Source organism: Anas acuta, chromosome 1 (genome assembly GCF_963932015.1).
Source record: "Anas acuta chromosome 1, bAnaAcu1.1, whole genome shotgun sequence".
NCBI lineage: Eukaryota > Metazoa > Chordata > Aves > Anseriformes > Anatidae > Anas > Anas acuta.
The window spans coordinates 118286463-118306822 of NC_088979.1; the positions used below are offsets into that span (position 1 = coordinate 118286463).

The window sequence follows — 20360 nt, forward strand, 5'->3', positions numbered from 1 at the left end:
TGTAACACACTCATTTTTGGTAAATTGCTTCAAATTTCTCAGAAGTGCTAGAGATTGCCAGGGGAATCCAACTCTTCACGATAGGTTTACATTTGCTGCCTCATTTTTGGTCAATTCTCTTAGCTGAATTATGGATAAGAGTAACTGAAAAGGGCACCTCAATATACAGGATTGCCCAGCCAGCACAATGGAAAGGGCAGCCTAACACATGAACATCCATGGTAACAGAGATGAAACTTAAATGGCCTGACCACCAGATAAATAAAATTCCTAACCAGGTAAGCCAGAGATGTGAACTCCAATCATATCTGGACAAACTACAATCAGGCAGCATTAAAAAAGTATTTAGCTGAGCACATATAACTGATTTGTCCAGACTACTTGTAATTCCTCTGCGTGCTCAGAGTTCTGGGAGACAATGCCACAGCCTTAGGCTCCATAGCATCAAGCAACATTTTCATGATACATGGTAGTTCATCATCCTCAAACCTGCTAGGGCGAGAGGAGAGTCTCCGTGAAACAATTAAAACGATCCTCGTGTTTCACCAAGTGGAAAACTATTTCCTTTGGTCATTCTGCCATCTCCTATCTAGCAGACATCCTCTTCTTTCACATCCTGCTTCCTCCTTTTTACAATCTGCTCAGGACTTTTATATCCTGAAGAGTCAATTTTCAGAGACGATCACATGCCTGTAGTAATGTGTCATTTAGTCTTTGCATAGTGAGATTAAAATATGCTACTTATACTCAATTTTAAAAGGAGATCATTAATATGGATTGGATGGGAAGGACTGATTTTTTTTTTTTTTTTTATCACTTCTAAGTCTTTCTTTTTATTTCACAGTTTGCACATATGATTGCAACATCTGTGGATGGATCCACATGCTGCACTTCCTTGCACCAATGATGAGTTTGTCCCAACTTGGTCAAAGACACTTGGTCAAAACCCATTAAGTCCTTACTTTCCTGCCTTTGCTGAGCATAGAGTGGTGAGTTTAGACAGGCCAATATACTTGACATGTGCTATCTGGAAAATGATGGTGTGTCAGCTATAATCATGTCAGATTAATTTACAAGAGACTGATTACATTTGCAACACTCATTTTTGCCTTAGGCAAGATATCTCCCAGAGTTTTTAAGAAGTTGGTCTCCTTTGCTCTAGACCCTGTTAAGACTATGCTATAAAAACACCCTAATTTTCTCCTGCACATATTTCTAAGATATGCTGTGTTTTGGCTTTTTCTAATTTTATCTTCTAAACCTTCCTGGGACTTCTTCTGTCCTAAGAATCTCAAAACTCTTAAGGTTTTCTTCTTTGAATGTGAATTTATATGCTTCCTTAGCGATCACTGTGTTGCCTTTTCCAACTGCAGATTTTTTAGTCCATGATTCTTCATCTTGAAGCCAGGTGTTCGGTGAATTAGATGTGCATGTTCTTCCTTTTGGTTATTTCCTATTTGGTTGGTTTCAGCCAGCAATATGGGACAATTACTGAATATTGATCACAGTGTGATATGTAGGAGGAGGCAATGATGGCTTATAAGGTGCATGGTGACTGCATACATTCTAGCTCTGCGTTTCCACAACAGTGCATGTCTGAGAACACTGTAGGCTACATTAAAGCCATCCTGCATGGAACATGGCAAAACATCAGTCTCCAGCCTGTTTGCATCTATATGAAAGGAGAAAGGGAGGTAGGTTTGTGCCTACACTGCAGTGCTTTCATTGCATACAAAGCTGCATCATAGTATCATTCTTGGAAGTATAAAAACATAGAGAAATTGGGTGAACTTTAGCTTGTTGACTTCTGTTTTCTGATTAGACTATTCCATGGAGCCCTCCTGACAGCAAGACTAATTCAAACATGTGCATCTCCCAAATCTTTCCCCTTTTTCCTTGGATCCCTTCCAGAGCCACTTCACCTGGCTACTTTTAACAGGGCTGAGCAAAGTCACCCTGACAGTGGGCACAGCTGTCTGCACTCAGTTTTTTGAGTGTCCCCATCCAGTAATGGACAAGGTAACAGTGGCATGCTTTCTTCAAGACTGTACCTACAAAGGTTATTTTCAGAAGGACTTTTTTGAAGCCCTGCCCCCTGTTGGTCAAGGCGCTATTCTTTTCCCAGATATTCCAGAAACCAGTTAGTTCCTAAATGAACTTGGAAATCATTTATCTATGCTATTCTTTCCTTGCCACTGGAAGTTCATTATTTTTGGCTTTCTTAGACACACTCAAACTAAATATGAATTCATGATTGGAAATGTCTGTCAATTTCCTTGGTTGATTATCCATAGCAGCTAGGTCTTTCTTTTTGGTTCCTTTTATCCAACTTTAAATACCAAATGTAGTATGCAGTTGAGGGTGGGGGAAGTAAAACACCTCTCAGTGAAATTATTTGTGAAAAAAACCTTTCTAGCTTTTAGGACAAGGATGCAGGCAGATATATTTTACTGTGTTTTTAATGGGATATTTCTCTGAAAAACGCAACACCATCTACACGGTATTTTAGCTACTCATCCACAGCAGAAGGATGGAAGACATAGACAAAGGGGTAGTCTTGGGATTCAGAATTCTTGATCCTTGCAATCATGTATTTTGTACCAGTCCTGAGGAGTGAACCTTTCTGTATATTATATGTATATGTGAATGTACAAGTGTGCCTTAGATTTCTAAAGGATTTTTAAATTTAAATGATAATTATACATAAACAGTAGTTAAAAGTTTACATACACACATGGAAGTTAAATTTATTCGATACAGTAGGGAGGCATGATTTACATTCCTCCCATACCTTAGGCAATTTCTCCAGGTTCTACTCCATATATCATAAACCCAGCATGTATTTTAAGACCTGATGTTAACAAAATGACTGCTTGGTGAGAGAAATATTTACACTTTCTCTAAACTAAAATTTCTCTCCAAAGTCAAAATGAGCTGAGGGCTAAAGCAAGCAAAATTTTGTCTTGAACCCAGAACAGCTTCTTCATTTTATATATATATGTATATATCCATGTTTTTAAGTCTTATAACTCAATAAAGCTAGAAAAGTCAGTTTTGGATTAGTAGCAAACATGGTTACCTATTTTGTCTCAAAAGATGATATACTAAAAAAAAGTTACATTTTTTTAGACAAAAAGGGTGCTGCTGTTGTGTTACAGTCATTATTTTAAATTTTTCTCTCATCAAGTCCTATGTTTCTGTAGCCACAGACAGCGAAACATCTGGCTTACCAACAGACAGGGAATTATAGCAATGAGCTTCAGTGAAGTACAGAAAAGCTTCCTGAAAAAAAACTCCAAATTTACTTCTTTATAGAAATATGTGAAATTTAGAAAAGATGTGGCAGAGTGTGTGTAACACCCAGGCCTTGGACCTACTGCTGCAACTCCACCAGGAATGAGCTTGGGGACAACAAATGCTTACCATTCCCTTGTATGGAAGCAGGACACATTTCATTCCAAGCAAAAAGCGCTTGTTTCTACACCATACACAGTTAGGCCCCTCTATGGGACCTGTGTGTGTCCACAGGGGCTCAACGTCAATGCAGTCAGCTTAGACAGTGTTCGGTGAGACCAGCTCTCTGGGCAGCCTCTCCCTCCTGCTTGGGGGCTGGCAGGTTGGGAGACAGAACTGAAGTCCTTGTTTGTAAAGGACCTTCCCTGGCTTCGTGTGTAAGCCAAAGGGACGTACTCTTACCTGTGTGTACAAACATGTGCTTGACGTAGTTCTGTTTGGCGGTGAAAGTCTTGTTACAGAGAGTGCACTCGTAAGGCTTTTTTTCGCCTTGCCCACCAGCTGTGCTGTGGCCCGCAGATGGGGCCAAGGGCTGAGGGGCTGGCAGCTGAGCAGTAAAGGTTGACAGGCCAGGCTGGGACACTGTCACAAACTGTGTCTGTTGGCCAGCTATGGGCTGGGGCAGGCTGAAGAGAAAAGGCTTAGGGCCGCTGCCAGCAGACTGTGTGGTGAAAAGGGCAGGCAGGTAGGTGTTGCCAGCTGTGCCAATGACCTGAGTGTTGCTGGTCAGAGTCAGTGGCATCCTCAGATTGCTGGTGAGGGTTTCTGTCTGGCGTAAGTAGATCTGTGTGGTTGGCAATGGTTGGGCAACAGTTGTGTTGACAGAAGGCTGCAAAGCCCCCTTTTCGGTGCTGTTATTGACTGTGAGCACTTTGCTGTCCATTTCAACGTCATTGCTTCTCTCTGGTGAGGAAGAGTTGGCATCTACTTGCTGCTGCTGCTGCTGAGGCTGAGCGCCGTCAGCAGGGACGTCGTTTTGATCTGCTTGAGAAGGTTCTTGCTGCCCATCCCGGCCCAGACCAGCCATAAACTGCTGCTCCACGGAATCGGGCTCAGTGCCAATGGAGGAACTGACTCCCGAGTCAAAACTCTCCCCTTTGGGCTCACTCTCAGTGCCTTCTGCTTGGTCAGTGTCCTCAGTGCATTCCTCAGACTCGTTGCGCTCAAGGATCTGCACCCTCTGTTGGCCGTAGTAGTCATAGTCATCCTCCATCTCCTGCTTAATATGGATGTTGCCCATCAGGGTTTGAATTCGGACAGGGCGTGGTTGCTTGCGGCAGTGTGTGGTCTCTGGAGTGGTGGAGAGGTACCGCTCCATCTGTTGCGACCGTTCGTGGATCCGGGTAATCCAGCTGGGGTCTTCCATGTGATGGTCCCTGGGGAGCCCCAGGGCTGTTTCGTGGTGGCTGACCACAGCCCCACTGTAAAAGGAGCGCTCCCCACTGCCATTTTGCATGGAACAGGCATAGAGGGCCGAGTAGATCCTGTCCACACTGTGCTGCGAGTGGCTCTGCAGGTAGCCGGACTCTGTGTCGGTGCTCTGCCCCGAAGTGCCTGATTCGGGTGTTCCCCTGGGTGTCTCCTGGCCAGAATCCTGAATCACCGGGTAGACCTCTCCCACATTTTGCGAGACAATCCTTGTGCACTCATCAATCACAGTCTTGATCTGCAGGATGCTGGCAGCTGTGAGGATTTGGAGGGCCTCTGATTGCGAGACCCGGAGCACCCCACTGTACATGAAGTCAATGAGCTTTTGCACGGACTGGACTGACACCACCGAGGGGATCTCGATGTCGCTGTAGCCCAGCAGCAGCTTGTCCTGGAAGAAGGGGCTGCCAGCCGCCAGCACGCAGCGGTGGGCGCGTAGCATGCTCCCGTGGATGCGGACCGTCACGTCACAGAAGTGGCCACGGTTGCGCTGCTCGTTGAGGGTCTCGAGCACAGAATTGCTGAAGTTGTGAAGGTTGATGCTATGAATGCGCTCTGTCATCCCCTTGCAACTGATGTTACCTGTAGCAAAGCAGGTGACAAAAAAAAAAAAAAAAAAAGAAGAAAAGAAAAGAACAGATTGGGTCTTGTCCTCTGCAGAGACATAGCTAGGACATTGGCAAAGGTGACTGCCCACTGGGTAAAAAAAAAAACAGATTATACTGTAAAAATCACAAACAAAGGCACCAATAAGAAGACATTGCCTTTGTAAGGATAGAAGTAAACTTCTGCAATTCTTTTGCAGAAGCTCATGTTCTGAATTTTTTGGACAAAAGCAGATAAAAACAGGTGTAGCTGGCCTAAGTTTCAACCACATTCCTGGGCCTTGGACTTCCTATCAGATTATATGGCTTTAAAAAGCCTAGAGCCAGCCAACTGCAAACACTGAGCTGGATTTTAGGCTGTTTGGATGTGGACCTACTCCAAAAACGATCAGATTCTTTCTTTAACGACCCTTTACTCCAAGTTGTTAATGCAAAGGGTCAATGTGAAAATGTGGTTTCTATCTAGATTGTCATTTTAAGGGATTTGGATCCTGGGTTTTATGCTACAGCTATTTGTACAAAAAGTTGGCAGTCACTTTGCAAAAATCCAAATCTGGTTCAAGATTTAGACTGTAAATGTTCCTAAAATCCCACGCAGAGTTTTGTCTGGGGCTGTGGTTTAGAACATTTGCTACCCAATAGTGACAAACAGTCCTCTATAAGAACCCAAAGCAAAAAGTTAACATGAGCTGTCCCCTTCATTTTTAGCATATCCCAAGTTCTGACTGGCACCAGAATGCCATCATATAAAAACAAATGTTCTCCTGCTGTTATTTACTTGACAGGAACTGGAAAATTACAGACATTTACTCTAAGGAAGACTTTGTCTTAGGTTGACTGAATGATATAAACAGAGAACAGTTTAGAAAAGCACCTAACTAATGGGTACAGAGCCAACATATCCTTCAAAATTAACTTTCACAAGTAACTTCTTAATCTCTCAATCCACTTTTCCCTATCTCTATCTTGCTGTTTTTGGTTGTAATGTTTCTTTTTTTTTTTTTCTTTTTCCCCTACCTATCCTGTTCTTTACTCATTTTTCATCTGTTTTGCTTTTGATGGCAGAAACTACATTTTCATCTTTTAACTGTGAATAACCAACTGCCCTTTGAGTGGTAAACAAATGAAACACTATTAATAAATTATCTCTCTTAGCATTCATAGTACATCCATCACCTTGGCTCCCAGAAAACTACGCTTGGGAAAGTAATGAAAAATCACCCCTCGTATTACGGGCATTTTGTCTTGAATATTCCTACCAAAGTTACAACCTCTTTTACACAACTGGTTGTTAGTGTGTGAGAATTTGAAAGTGAAATTTGGTAGAGAAGCATGAATAAATTAAACTAGCTTATTGTCACTGTCTGTTTTAACAGAAATATAGAGAGCAAATAACACCGAAAATGGTTTCATATACATGGTTTTAACCCCAAAATGTCCCTCTGGTCCAGCCTAAAGGGTGCTTCACATTTCATACTTAGGCAGTAAAACAAAGTGTACTGCAATTTGCAAGAAAATATGGAGTGCTCCCTCCTCTGCTTTTTCCTTCTCATTTATCCACTCCTGCACTCAAGCACCTTTTATTTTGGTGCTTCAAACAGAAACCACCTTGGACACAGGCGGTCATTTCAATTCCATGAAGCTGATGATAATAAAAGGGAAGCATAAAGGTCAGGAACTGGAAATCCTGTTGGGGCCAAGCTGAGTGAAGAAATCAGATGCTAACAGACGTGAACTAGCCAGTATCAGAAAGGTACTAATTTCCATGTGAGGTCAGAGCACTAGGGAGATGCTCAGATAGCAGTAACAAGGAGGAAACCACTAACAGTATCGTGGACACTGTGAATTACATCTGTCTTGTTCATGAGCTTTGTTGGGAAACCTGAGCTTTTTCCTCTGATGAGACTGATCACAGAACTGGAAAAACATCTCAGCAATTAGGAGCCTTTCCTTCAAGAGCACTGTGATTACTATTATGAAAAACAATGTACAGAAGAGATCTATTTCCTCCTCCTTCCAGCCAGAATCATTCTCCAGAGGCTTCCAGGGTAGATCTTTTTTTTTTTTTTTCTTTCCCAGCATGTCAGAGCACACAAGGATTCAAAATGTATTTAAAAAAATAGGAATCCTGGACTTGAAAGGAAGAGAGCTTGGCAAAATTTTTTTGTTTGTGAGTACACAGAAAGGTGGAAGATTAATGATAAACACTTCTTTTCAAGACTTACAGTAGGCCATGGCAAGTGATTGCATAGCTCCCCATCTATCTGCATCTCCCTTTGAGTGCTGGCCTATTAGTATACTGGAAATCTTTCCATCAATAAGTATTGATCACTACTTGGTCTGACCCTATTGCTCCCTTTTCATGCAAATAGGTCTTTAAGATGTTCCCTTGAAAAGGGAATGACATATAGTTTACGTTTGGTTTTGTCAAATGAGGCATTTCATAATAAGAGATATGCAGCAGTCTAATACAAAAAGCAGTCTAAACAAAAAATCACCCCTTGCGCATGCACAAGGTTGAACATGTTACAGACAGGTCTCTTGACTTGAGTTGGTGCAAGGAATCCTGACTTTGTTCATATGCATTTTTGCAGACAACAATAACTTTGTTGCCCAGGCTCTGAAAAATGCATCCTCAGACCCAGCTCCTTTTCAGAATGATTTGCATCCGAAGTCTGGGAAAGTAAATTTCGCAACCTGTTCACGGATCATGTACAGAAAGGAGGAAGGACAAGGTTCACCTCTAAGTTTCAGCATCCCTCCTCAGGTCCCGGCTGGAAGGAGTGAGAGTTGTGTAACCACACTACATTTGATCATTAGCTACTGATGAAAACAGCCAGAGTTGATCAAGGTGAAGAGGTCTGTGCATGTTCATGAGAGAGACTGGTGTGAACAGCTCTCCTATAGGAACTGATCTAGGATGCTAAATTCCTTGAGGTGTAGGGACTAAAATAAAAGTCACTTGAGTCACTTCATGTAAGGCAAGGAGTACCTTTTGGTTGCTCCTAGTATAACACTGCTTTCCCTTAAAGATCCTCTTCTTATTTCTTTACTGCTTCAAGTGAAATTGGAACATCAATCACCTCTTCAACTGATTAACAACTGGGATTCAACCTTAAGAACAAAACACGAGCAGTAGGTGGAAGAGACACATCAGAAATGGTAAAACAACTAATGCAGATTTTGAGGATGTTTTTTCCAGGCCACCTCCCTTGACTCTTAACACTGAAAACCAAACCTACTCAAAGTACAGGCAAGCAAATCACTTGCAGTAGTGTCAGGGATGCTACAAACCACAGCAGCATAAAAAAGCAGTAATTCAGTATAACAAATTCTAGAGATCGGTCTGTAGCAAAATTCACTGTCCCATGAATTCTTCCTCTCTGTAGGGAACTGTGTCCAGATCCAAGTTTTGCTCTTGCTCCTTACTGTTCACTGCTGTAAGCAAATAGTCCCATAAAGGGGGACCCATGAAGGGGTGGACTTACCAACGCAGGCTTAACTCTAAAGTAAATGTGGCATTCTGACAGAGAATACTAGAGCCTTGGACAAGCCCCAGTGGCTGTCAGTTCTGCACAAGTTGCACACAAACACATGCACACACACTCACCTACTCGCCGCACTGAATGCCTGGCTCAGGAAAAAGATTGCTGTCTCAGGCTCGTCTCAGACCTGCCACTCTTTTAAACTTGAGACAGTGGGAGATTTTCTGTGAAATTCCAGCGGTCTTTGTTAAGTGTCCTCCTACCCCCCTTCCCTTCTTTTTTGTCCAGTAAACACGACGTAGAGAACCCAATGGACTCATTCTGAGAAACTCCTGTAAAATGGTTTTGTCCCCTTTCTGTGAAGCAAGTTCTGATTGGTGGGACATTCACAAACCATATAGGAAAGAATGGGTTTGAAAATGCAAAGGCCATTCTTACCCAGATGGGCAATGAATAGGCATTTGGCCAGTATAAAAAAAAAAAAAAAGAAAAAAAAAAAAGTAAGAATAAAAAAAAAAAAAAGAAAAGAAAAAACTGCACATTTGCAATCCTCCTGGGATGCAATTTGAAGCTGGCACGGCATAAAGGTGAAACATTTTACTGTGCAACTTTGAAAAAAGCTCCGTTTCCCCATATGCAAATGCAGCGATTAAACTGTCAGGCTATTCACAGAAACATGCATGGAATTCATCCTCAACTAGTAAGAAGGAGCACAACATGGATGGGAAAGGGAAAAACTTTTGTTGTGTAATACATGACTGAGTGCTTAGATTAGTGTTTCCCTGAATCTCATCCACCCCTCCTGCTGACTTTTATACTAAGGGTATTCAAAGGAAGGCAGATTTTACCATGAGAATAACAGTGACAACCTCTCCAAGTACAGTACCAAAGGGGAAGGCAATGGCAGAAGGAAACAGCAGGCAGTGGAATCCTGGAAGATGCTATAGAAAACGTGGAAGTGCAGCCCTGAGATATATCAAGGACTGCCTGAAGGCAGATTTCTATTTGCCAAAGCTACAGCACATAGACCTACATAAAGCTAGAAAGGTATGGCTCATAAAAGTGATTTTTTTTTGTTTGTTTGTTTGCCAGAAATGGAGAGAATGATCCCCTGGTGTAGCAGAGCTACAAAGATGTATGGAATACTGCAGGTAATACACAAATTACTATGTTGTACATTTTAAAACATATTTAATAAGGGATTTTTTTTTTTTTTTTTGTACAGCCACTAGATGTCCCTTTCTGCAAAGCCAATGCTTGCTGCTTTAAAGCTCATAACCGAACAATATCACAGAATTTGATTTTCTCTAGTGTCCTTTAAAATCACAGTATCGCAAAGCTCATTGCACTGTAATGAATGACCATTTCTAGAAACAGTGATGAGGAAACCACCAAAGCTATTGTAACTCAGCAGTAGCTCAGCGCATGGCCTTTACCTGAAGCAAACTAACTCTGACGCTGGAATCCAGGCTCCTGTTACTGCATAGTCTTTCACAGGAATAAATAGCAGAGTGAATCCCAAAGGCTCTGTCTTACTTTCATCCTTAGAGGGTAAAATGAATAATTGCCCACCAAATGAAAGGGTTGGTGGGGTTGTAGAAACATATATAGATTGAGTTTTGGACTCAATTTTTCTTAAAAAGCATTCAGAAAATTGTTAGGCAACGAATCTTGTCTAAGTATCAGTGAGAAGAACTACAACTATTTTGAAATTGCTGCTTACTTTGTCTTGCTCCTGATGAGCTTCTCAGGCCTTGCATTGAGAATACACAGTCTGAGACAGAAGAAAAGCTGGAGGCATTGTATCTCCTATAGAATATGTGCATCTGTAATTCAGTCATTAGCTTCTGGAAGCACCACAAGCAGAAGTAACCTGCTGCTGGAGACCAGCATCATTATCTACTCCTTCCTCTAATCCTTGGTCTCCAAATCAAATGGTGGAGGATTACAGCCTCCTAGCTGAATCAAAAGGATGCACTAAATTCTTCACACAGTCATCTAGTCTATTCCTCTTCCTTGTGGCGGAAACAATTTACTTACACTACTTCTTCAGCAACTCACCTAATGTTTGCAAAAACCACCAATGTGGAGGATTTCCACTCTCTCCCCAGACAGACTGCATACTATCTTTAAAGCGAGAAAGTTTTCCTAGTATTCAACTTTGAAACCAATTAATCATCCTTTCCTCCAGCAGACACAGAGAACTATTGACTATTTCCCTTTTTATAGTAGTCTCTTACATACTGGAAGGTGCCTCACATTTCTTTTTTAAGCCTATTTTTTCTAGAAAATCCAAACTCAGTTTTCTCAATCACACTCACTGGACTTACACATATGTTCTCTTCTCATTCTTACTTCTTTCATAGTCTATCTAGCTTGTTCTTCTTTCTTTTAAAATGCAGTAGATAAAGTACTAAAGTAGGCAGAATACTTTAGCTGAGTGATGTGAATTAACAGTTGCCTGAGACATCTCATATACATACACTTTAAATACCTTAAGGAATAAATAAAACCAAGCAAATAAAGTTCTGTTATCAAAATTAAATGCTACAGATTTTCCTTAAGAAAGGCATGTCTCAGTGAAGAATCCTTGATTTAGGATAAAGAAATCTCAACTCCTGCATAAACATGCCAGTTCAGGGGAAATACAGCCTGTTCATCACAACATATGAAAAACCCACAATTTCCATAGAAAGTTTTCTCATTTCCATGTATCAGCATCCCAGCCTCAGCAATCATAACCATGGGTGCTTTCTTTGGTTCCAGTGACCTGATTTATCCTTAGTGATGAAGTTTTTATGTTCTGTTCTTCTCAAATTAGTTACCCTAAAATAAAACTACGTTAATAGAGTAAAAATATGTATCTAGTGTTTCCATAGACAAAATTAGTCCCGCATCAGGTTCCAACTCTTTGGGACCAAATTTATTGGAAGAACACTTTTTCCACTTAAGGAAGTGACTTGAATTTCAAATCCTGAAAAAAATGGCAGTGGCTGACTTCTTAGTATATATATTTCAATGATGCCAGAGGGGCCGATGTAGCCAATCCTTTTTCAGACTGATTCTCTTGAATATTTGGCCTCATTCTGAAAAGGGACCTTCAGGGGAAAAGCTTGTGCAGAGTTTCAGGAACACAGGAAGAACATTTGTATCCTCAGCAGGAGATCTGACCAGGAGCAGCCCCTGCTTTCTGTTGCTTTAAAGGTTTGCTGGAATTTTCACCCAATCATCTGCTTGAACATCTTGAAAATCAGTATCTCCTTCTATAATATCTATCCAAAACAAACACCAGATGACACTACACGAATTGCCCTAACCCTACCAGATTGTTGTTAGAATCAAAATATGTAGCAGTCTACATTTAACAGGAAGTACTGTATTTTTACCAGCACAACATCTATTAATGTGTCAGTAATATACTCTATGGAAGAAAAAATCACTGTGTTCTGAAAGCTGTCAAACTTCTCTAAATTTCATAGTCTAATAACTACGTTTATTTGAAAGACAGAAATGCATGCACACGCAAGCACAACCTTATTCTCCAAGGAGCAAACATATTGAGTAGATGGCTAATAAGAAGGAGTTTGTTTAAACTTTGCTCAAAAGACAGGCTTTTTCTGCAGACTAAGCCATGTGCAGCAAGTTTCCTGTGGACGATTTATTTAGCTAATTGCCCTATCCCTTTTTAGCACCTACCTAATGATGAGATACCTATTTTACATAAAACTGGAGACAAAACCATAGGTGTCCAGTACATAAAATTGCTTCTATATCCAGTGGACATAAATCCCAAATGTCAAGTGTAAAAGCCTCTATTTCGGTCTACGTGCTTGACAGTGAATCACCTCCCTGTGCTTTGCCTGGAAGTCTTCAGGAGGAGTCCATCAGCAGTAATCCCATTTACTGCGGGACCTGCAGGGCAGCAATGTCTGTGCCTCAGTTTGCTTCACATGTAAAAGAGGGGCAGCATCCTGCACCTACCTCTGCCAAAGGACTGCCAGCCTTTGTTAATCTTTACACATTGTTCTTCAGACCTCCAGGTTTACCAAAATAAAGCTTTCTTCTCACACTACTCTAGTGCTTCGATTTCTTTACAACTCTTCTGTGGTGAACATCCTACTTAAAACTGCAAAACACCAGGTAAAAACTAGCTTCAAGTCATAGTATTCTGGTGACCAAGGGCTTAGAAGTGTTATAGGACATTTACCTATTTTTATGTTAAAGAAATATTCAATTTTTTGACAGGTTACTTATTTTTCCTGCTTTCACACTAGTTTGTATTCTTGCTATTTTGGGAAGTCCAGAGATACTTCAGAGAAAAGAATGCTTTCAAAAGCCACTTTTATTCTCAGGCACATATTTGAGGTACAGTCCAACATACCTCCCTTGTGAATACTGGCATGCACTCTGTTTTACCCAATTCTCTGCTCCTCTCTCAACTTTCTTTTGCAGACCCTTCACTGCTATGGCCATGCCAATATATCCCTGTAGTGCAGACACAGCCTGTACGGATAGAGGCTGCTTCTTCCATAGGTATCTACAACACCGACAAGCAACATACACTATGTTAACAGAAGAACCACCAAAGCTGTCATCATTACAGGGTATTTTACCAGGATGGCAAGGTCATGACACGGGTGATAATTCTTATGCTCCTGCAAGCTGTAATCAATTTACATTAGCAAAAGTTGGGATCACCAAACTCCACTGAAACCCGAAAGTGAGAAAACTGCAACTGCCCTCTTGTAATAGGAAGCAGAGAAGGCCGTGTGGCCACATGATGGCACCATTTCCTAGGAAGAGAAACCAGGCTGCACTCATCTCTTCCTCGTTATTGAACGTTTTAATATTCTAAAGGAAAACTGTTTCAACTGTGTTCGCTTGTTCCCAGAGAGCTCATGCACGATTATGCCAAGCCCCAGCATGGCCCAACTGTTTTAATTGGCTATAAGTTTAAGGCAGCTGGGCTCTTTAAAAACCTAGGTGCGTGCATCTATTGCTAGTTTTCCTCTATGGTGCCAGGTACTGTTACTCATAAGGCATGCTGAGGATTTGCAGCAAAAGAGTTACCAGCCAGGTAAGAGTTAAGATGGGCCAAAAATGCCCATGAAGTTACTGTGATAACACTCTCCGTTTAAACAAAGGTTAGGGGGATGCTTCTTGGAAAAAAGGATAAACTTTTAGAAAAATGGAAGCAATCATGATGATGCATTTTGCTACTTTATGGTCCCGACTAAAAGCTTACTCTATTAATTAAGAAGACTTCCACCTGTTTCAAGGGCTTCTGTTTAAATCTTTATGGCATATTTCACATTGCAAACCTGCATGAAAAGTGAACAGAGATTCCTCTTGGTCATCTCACTGTGTTGGATTGTATACATTTATGTCCTCTCAGAAATCTTGTTCAGGGAGGAGAAAGGGCTGGGATTGGGGGGTGGGAGCTGAGTGTGGAGGAGGAATGAATTAGAGGGATAATAGGTGCAAATACATTAAAATGTGTCGGCCAAAAGAAACAATTGCTATTCCATGAACTCTTCAGATTTGCCCTGTGTTGTTAGGTTTTCCCCCAGGCAGAAAGACAAGGCGAAAAAGCTTATCAGTTTGAGTGTGGTTAAATACAGTAAGACTAAAAGCCTATGGGCTTTGGTTAAAAGGAAAATATAGATTAAAACCTCTTAAGATAATTACCTGTTTAGAAGATTTCTATTCAAGCTAGAATCCTCTAGGGGAGTGGTTGTAGCAGTCTGTTAGGAAAAGGGTGCAGTCAGAAATGGTTGGCTTTCATGGGAGAGCTGCAGTCTGTGAAAGAGCACTGCTTATACCCTACATGTTTCCAGAGAAAGGTCTTTAGAAGTAGGAGATTTTGTTCTGGTCACAGAAGTAGTGGTTGATAGGAGAAAAAAGGAATGGATGAGAAGCTGTAAATGCCAGTCCACAGGACTGGGAAAAGAATTCTTTTCTCTCTTCCAGTGGCTGTGTCTCAGTTCTGGGTGGGGGAAAGCTATCACATGAAAATGCTAGATTTTATTTGGTTATTTTTTCCATTTATCTTTTTTACCTGTTAGTGAAAGGGTAATTGTTAACTAATACAATTGGGTACTTTGGTGAGTATCTCAACTTAGAAATACTGTGAGGCAGATATTCATACTGTGCTAGACTGTGGCTCCTTTATTTTGAGTTTAGGGGGTGAGTGTTCAGGCCTGCTTCTGATTCAGATTTAAATATCAGCAGTAAACAGTATAAGCTCACATCAGTGATGCTGACGGCCACAGGAAAAGTTTCTGTCCTCATTGAGACCTCTTCAGTTCCTGGCAGCATGCATATTCCAAACCCACCTGCTTAGTTTTGATATGAAAAACATAGGACAGAATGCTCTAAACTAACAAATGACAGTACTAACCAAGAACATAGCATTCATGGAAGACTTGATATCATGAGATGGATCTGTAGCATTAAACGCACATTGCTGCTTCCAACGCTTTTTTTTTTCTTTTTCTTTTTTTTTTTTTTTCTCTGCAGGGAAAAGGCCCAGGAATTGCATGTATATGCATGCATACAGGTGATACAAACAGGTGATACTACTGTAGTACTTGAGTTATTTCACAGGTGTGCCTTCAGGCACATTCTACCCTTTGCTCAGCCAAAAGACATTAGTGATAACATCTGGGAGTTTTGCTTTTGAATACAGGGAGGGCTATGCCCTGTTTTGAAGCACTACATAGGATCAAAGCACAAGGTGTTTTTTGTTAAAGTTGACATGGTTGCACACACAGGCATGAATCTGTGGGGAGAAGTCCCTTGCTCTGTTTTTATTTCCTCTATCATACCCCTTTTCACACAAAAATTGCTACTTTGTGTTTTTTTTTCTCAATCTGTGTAACATCAATAAATTACACGTTATCACTCCTATCATCTAGTTATAAAGAGCCTTTCAAGATTTTTAATAGATACACAATATTGCTACACTTACATTTTCACTGGTAAGAACTCCAAAATAGCTGTTGTGAGATTACTCTTAATTTATACTACTTCTCTCTTGTGGGTTTTCAAGAAGAAGCATTTCACCACATGCCACAGATTGATACGGAGCATGTATTGAGCATCCCAACCGGGCAGAGATCCTTTCAGTGTTTAATACAACAAAGCTGGGATGAGTAGGGGTTCTAGGATTTGTTTATTTTTTATTTTTCTTTCCATAGGCACAGTTAATTCCTCTAGGAGCTATTTGTGCTGACAGATTAACTAGAGATCTTGAATTCTCTTTATATTCCAGTTCCTGAGTGGTGGAGACGTAAATCTAGATCTCATGTTATTTTAGCCTTCTAAATGACTCCATGGACAATGAAAAAAGCATAGAAGGCATAAATAAAAAGATGGTGCAATGGCATTCTCTTTAGAAACAATCACACTTGGTGTACTTTGGAACCCAAACGCACAAGGCCAGCAAGACCACATTGTCGTGTTTCATTGTACACCAGGCTGCCAAGACAAATGCCATGAGAGAAATGAAGGAGCTTAGCAGGAGTTCACTCCCTAGTAATCTTAATAGACATTAGTAGGTGGTATTAAACAGTATCTTGCTTAATGTTTCAGGTTCTCTCCCAGTACCATGTTAAGACTTCACCACGTAAGCTGAGATGAAAAAGCTCCAGCACTAAACAGATCAGTGATGAAAAGGAACAGAAGGTGACCAAGTCTATTTTTACATCTGCAACTTTGGAGTTGCATAGTTGCAACAAACCAGGTAATTAATGCCCCACTCAGTGCTTCCCAAAGCATGGAAGGTGTCTCCTTATAGCATGCAAAGAACCACCCAAGAGAGATGTAAGCACTGAGGTATGCAGGGTATTAATAACACACAGCAAGACAAAAGAAGATATAGATGTAGCTGTTTTAACTTTCTTCAAGGAAGAGTCACCTGTCAAGCATATGAACATCTTTTGTGTTTGACTCTGCTACAAAAAGCATCCTTCTGTAGACCATAGCAGGGAAATGGTACATTTGGCTTAGGACTAAGGAGACAAGAGCAGTTGCAGGCATGCTTAAAACATGAAATAGAAATGATCAACATGATTATGCTTCATATCCTTTGAGCAGATTATATAAAAAGGTACTATGGGCATGTGCAACTTCAGGAGGGAGAATTAGCAGAAAAAAAAAAAAAAACACAACACAAAAACAAAACCCCAAAACAAGAGGAAATTAGTCAGAAAGAGTCTGAAAGGAAAAGATAAGGAATTAAAATCTATAAGATCAGCAGGGAGGTGGCCTTAATAATACTTTATTAGAATCCATATCTAAGGACGACAACAACAACAAAAATAAGGAAGAAGAGAAACACTACAATGCTTAAATAACAAGGTATAAGAGTCCAGCAAAGCTGAAAAAGTACCCTTCCAAACACAGAAATCATGCCCAAGTAACACTAATAGAACAGAGCATAAACTGTTGTGTGCTCGATGCAAAACAAAGATTAGGCAGGATGAAGAGGAAATGTAAGGAAAAAAACAGCTAAAAGTATAAAGACTGATATCGTAATAAAATAGTCTTTAAATGTATCAGACAAAGAAAGCATACAGGACAATGACTAGTACCTAAGAAGAGCATTAGATTACGTGGACTGATAGATTAAATAGGCAAGAAGCAGACTCAGTAGGTTAGCTAGACTAGGGATCTATGAAAGCAATAAAGGTAATCCAAGAAGTTACAGAAATTATCCAGTGGAATTTGCATTTTTTTCCTTTAATTTTCAGAATGGAGGATGATGGGAGAAGGAAAGCTGCCTCAAGGAGGTGAAAAAGAAAGCACTGTTCTGGAGATTGTTACTGGAAAAAGCAAAACTAAACTAAAACAAAGAAAGAGAAAAAAAAAATCCAGACCAACCAACCTACCAGAAACCCCAATGAAGGAATATTAAAATGTTGTAACAAACAGTGATAAACACTTTGGAGTTGTATAGTATTCGTTATTCACTCTTTTCATGAGTGAAATAGTTGAAACACTCGTGTAATACATAAAGGAAGGATTTATAGAAGACTCATAACTTAAAAAATGGTAATGAAAGTCAGTGGAGGGCAGACTGAAGACATGAACAGGTAAACTCAGAAACACGCCACATGTGTTTTGCTTGACAGTTACAGTATGTCTCAGTGGCTGCAGCATGAGTGAGAAATGGAAATACCGTGGCATTATTAACCTGGTCACCTCACAATCTTAAGAATGGAAACTATGGAACTTAAAGGAGTAATATGCTTCTTTTTCTCTTCCCTGATACTTAGAAATAATAGACATGCTGGGGACTTATCTTCAGGCTCTTCCCTGAAATCATGAAAGCTGGAAGCTTGCACGGCGTTTTCAAACCAAAGCTGAAATTACGTGTGTTATCACTTATAGTTCTCTAAGTGGTGACCACTAAGAAAAGCCTTGAATACCACAAGCCAGTATTACAGTGTCATCAAATAAGAGAATCAGCATTTAAGATAATTAGACAAATTTTAAAAAGCCTGTATGAGACTTATACATGTGATTTATGCATCAGTAAAAGTTAGGCTCCAAAGTCACTCAGTTGCTTCTGAAAACATACTCACTGACTTCATAACTGAAGTACCATATGTTATTAGTCATTTCTCATGAGAAGAAAAGCCCGAGAGACCAACCTGACAAAACTCACTTAGTGTACTGATTAGGAATACAGAGACCAGTTCCTATCAGTAGGACAACATTATACAGCACCACTTCTTCAGTGGATTGTGACAGCTTTTTCAAGAGAGGCAGGGCAAGCTCAGCTTATAGTTTTACATACCTTTACTTGTACTTACTTCTGGCTGCAAACAATTCAAACAACATACATCTCCTTCAATGAAAACACAAGTCATTCCTGCCTGATGCTTCTTTGATAATATTACAAACAGAAATAAAAACCTACAGGATGCAGAAAACACCTATGACTTGAAAAGTGTTCACTAAGCACAATTCTGCATGTTCTGCAAGATTAACGTATAGCTACCTCTTGTGAGATCAGTATTTGAGAACTATGGATGTCCTTGCTTTCAGCTTAGCTTCCTTCAGAAAAGGCTCACATCATTATTATATTGTCTACAATAGGTTATCTAAACATACATCCTTTCTTAGGTCACCAAAAACAACCTAAAAATACTCAGCTCTAGCTAACACACAGATAACACTTAGATTAGCAGAAATACAGATGAAATGACAATTAATGTACTGCCTGCCACTGAAAACAAGGGAACTGGTAGAATCAGGGCCCTCCTTCTTCCCTCAGAGTAGAAATTGTTTCAAAGCTCCAGAGCAGTTCTTAGGGAATCATAATCACACATTTCCAGAGGCAAAGAGGGAAGACCATAAGGGCACATAACCATTCTCTTCCTGCCACAGAACCTCAAAGCGGAACGCAGGAAACCTAAAACATAAAGATGAGGCCAAACCACCTTAGGATCCATCTAGTCTCTACATTAGCCATGGGCAAATCAAACCTGTTGATTCACGAGAAGGACATGGACGATCCTTCTAGCTGCGCAAGAAAATTAAAAGCTAGAGTTTCACACCCACTTGCAATGCTCTGTGGAGTTTAGGAACCTCTTGAGGTTCCCTCTCTGCCTTTCCCCATTTTGCTGGAAGGCTAACAATCTACAAAAAGCAGAATTTAGAAAATGAAAACAGCCAGCCTCTAATTTCCCATCCTGTGAAAGTTAAAAACTCTGGAATTGGACCAAGTCAGCCACATCACTTGAGGACATATGGACAAATAGTTCAGATCTAGTTCATTACCAAAAGTGCTTATAAAATGCGTTGTATTTAATATATAAGAACTCTCTGGCCCCTTGTTAAAACATTACTTATAAAAGTCCTCCCCATCACAACAACTTGCCAATGATTATTTCATGGATTTTTCAAAAGTTATCCATGCCTCACTTTTCTTTGCAACTTTCATGCCCTATCACGTTCTGAGGTCTCTAAGAATTCTGTGTTCTTTAAAAATCACAACATTTGCTCCAGCAGTGTTTCCAATAATTGTCCAACCTGCCTCCCAGTCCCATGGAAATTCTTTGCTAAGATGTTACTTTTCCCTTGTCTGGAACAAATTCCTACACAGATGGACCATCCAACGTCTAAGAATAACTCTTTTAACTATCAATAGAGACAAAGAGATTCAGCTGCACTTTTCCCATGGGATTCCTTTAAGTTTGGACACATCTGTTAAGATGCATACATCAGAGCCTGAATGAAGTTTTTGTCTGATTGTATCTCTTAGCACTTGTGGAAGTTTCTGCCAAAATTATCTTATCTCTTGGCACTTGCAAAAATATATACCGATATATGCTTTCTAAAGGCCTCCTGAAATAAGTGGCCTACACAGACCAAAACAGTTTAAATAGAGAGCGAAGTCCTGATGACTTCCTTTCCTCCTAGCAAAATCTTTAGAAGCTTTACCTGAGGGAGTTCAGCCTTCAAATCTACTACCAACTTTATGCGTCCTCTGTCCCTAAACAAAAAAGTGTGTGGAAAGTTGCAAACAGCACCAATCTCA

General features: G+C 40.4%; 1 protein-coding gene and 1 long non-coding RNA gene across 51 annotated transcripts in view; one reads left to right on the top strand and one right to left on the bottom strand.

The window, feature by feature from the left end:
* The window catches only part of ZBTB20 (zinc finger and BTB domain containing 20), a 526186-nt gene that overhangs the window by 27556 nt on the left and 478270 nt on the right, over positions 1-20360 (bottom strand). For 49 of the 50 annotated variants that reach the window (XM_068697248.1, XM_068697214.1, XM_068697255.1 and 46 more), the window contains one exon: positions 3697-5304. In XM_068697248.1, the coding sequence (XP_068553349.1) occupies positions 3697-5284 (1588 nt within the window). In that variant the 5' untranslated portion in view covers positions 5285-5304. Of the gene's footprint in view, positions 1-3696; positions 5305-14500; positions 15270-20360 lie in introns of those variants that run through there. The other variant, XM_068697579.1, reaches the window with a different exon arrangement.
* LOC137863944 (uncharacterized) lies at positions 13543-19643 on the top strand. Its single transcript, XR_011101233.1, has 3 exons — positions 13543-13889; positions 16406-16556; positions 17566-19643. It is a non-coding gene; the product is annotated as an uncharacterized lncRNA (long non-coding RNA).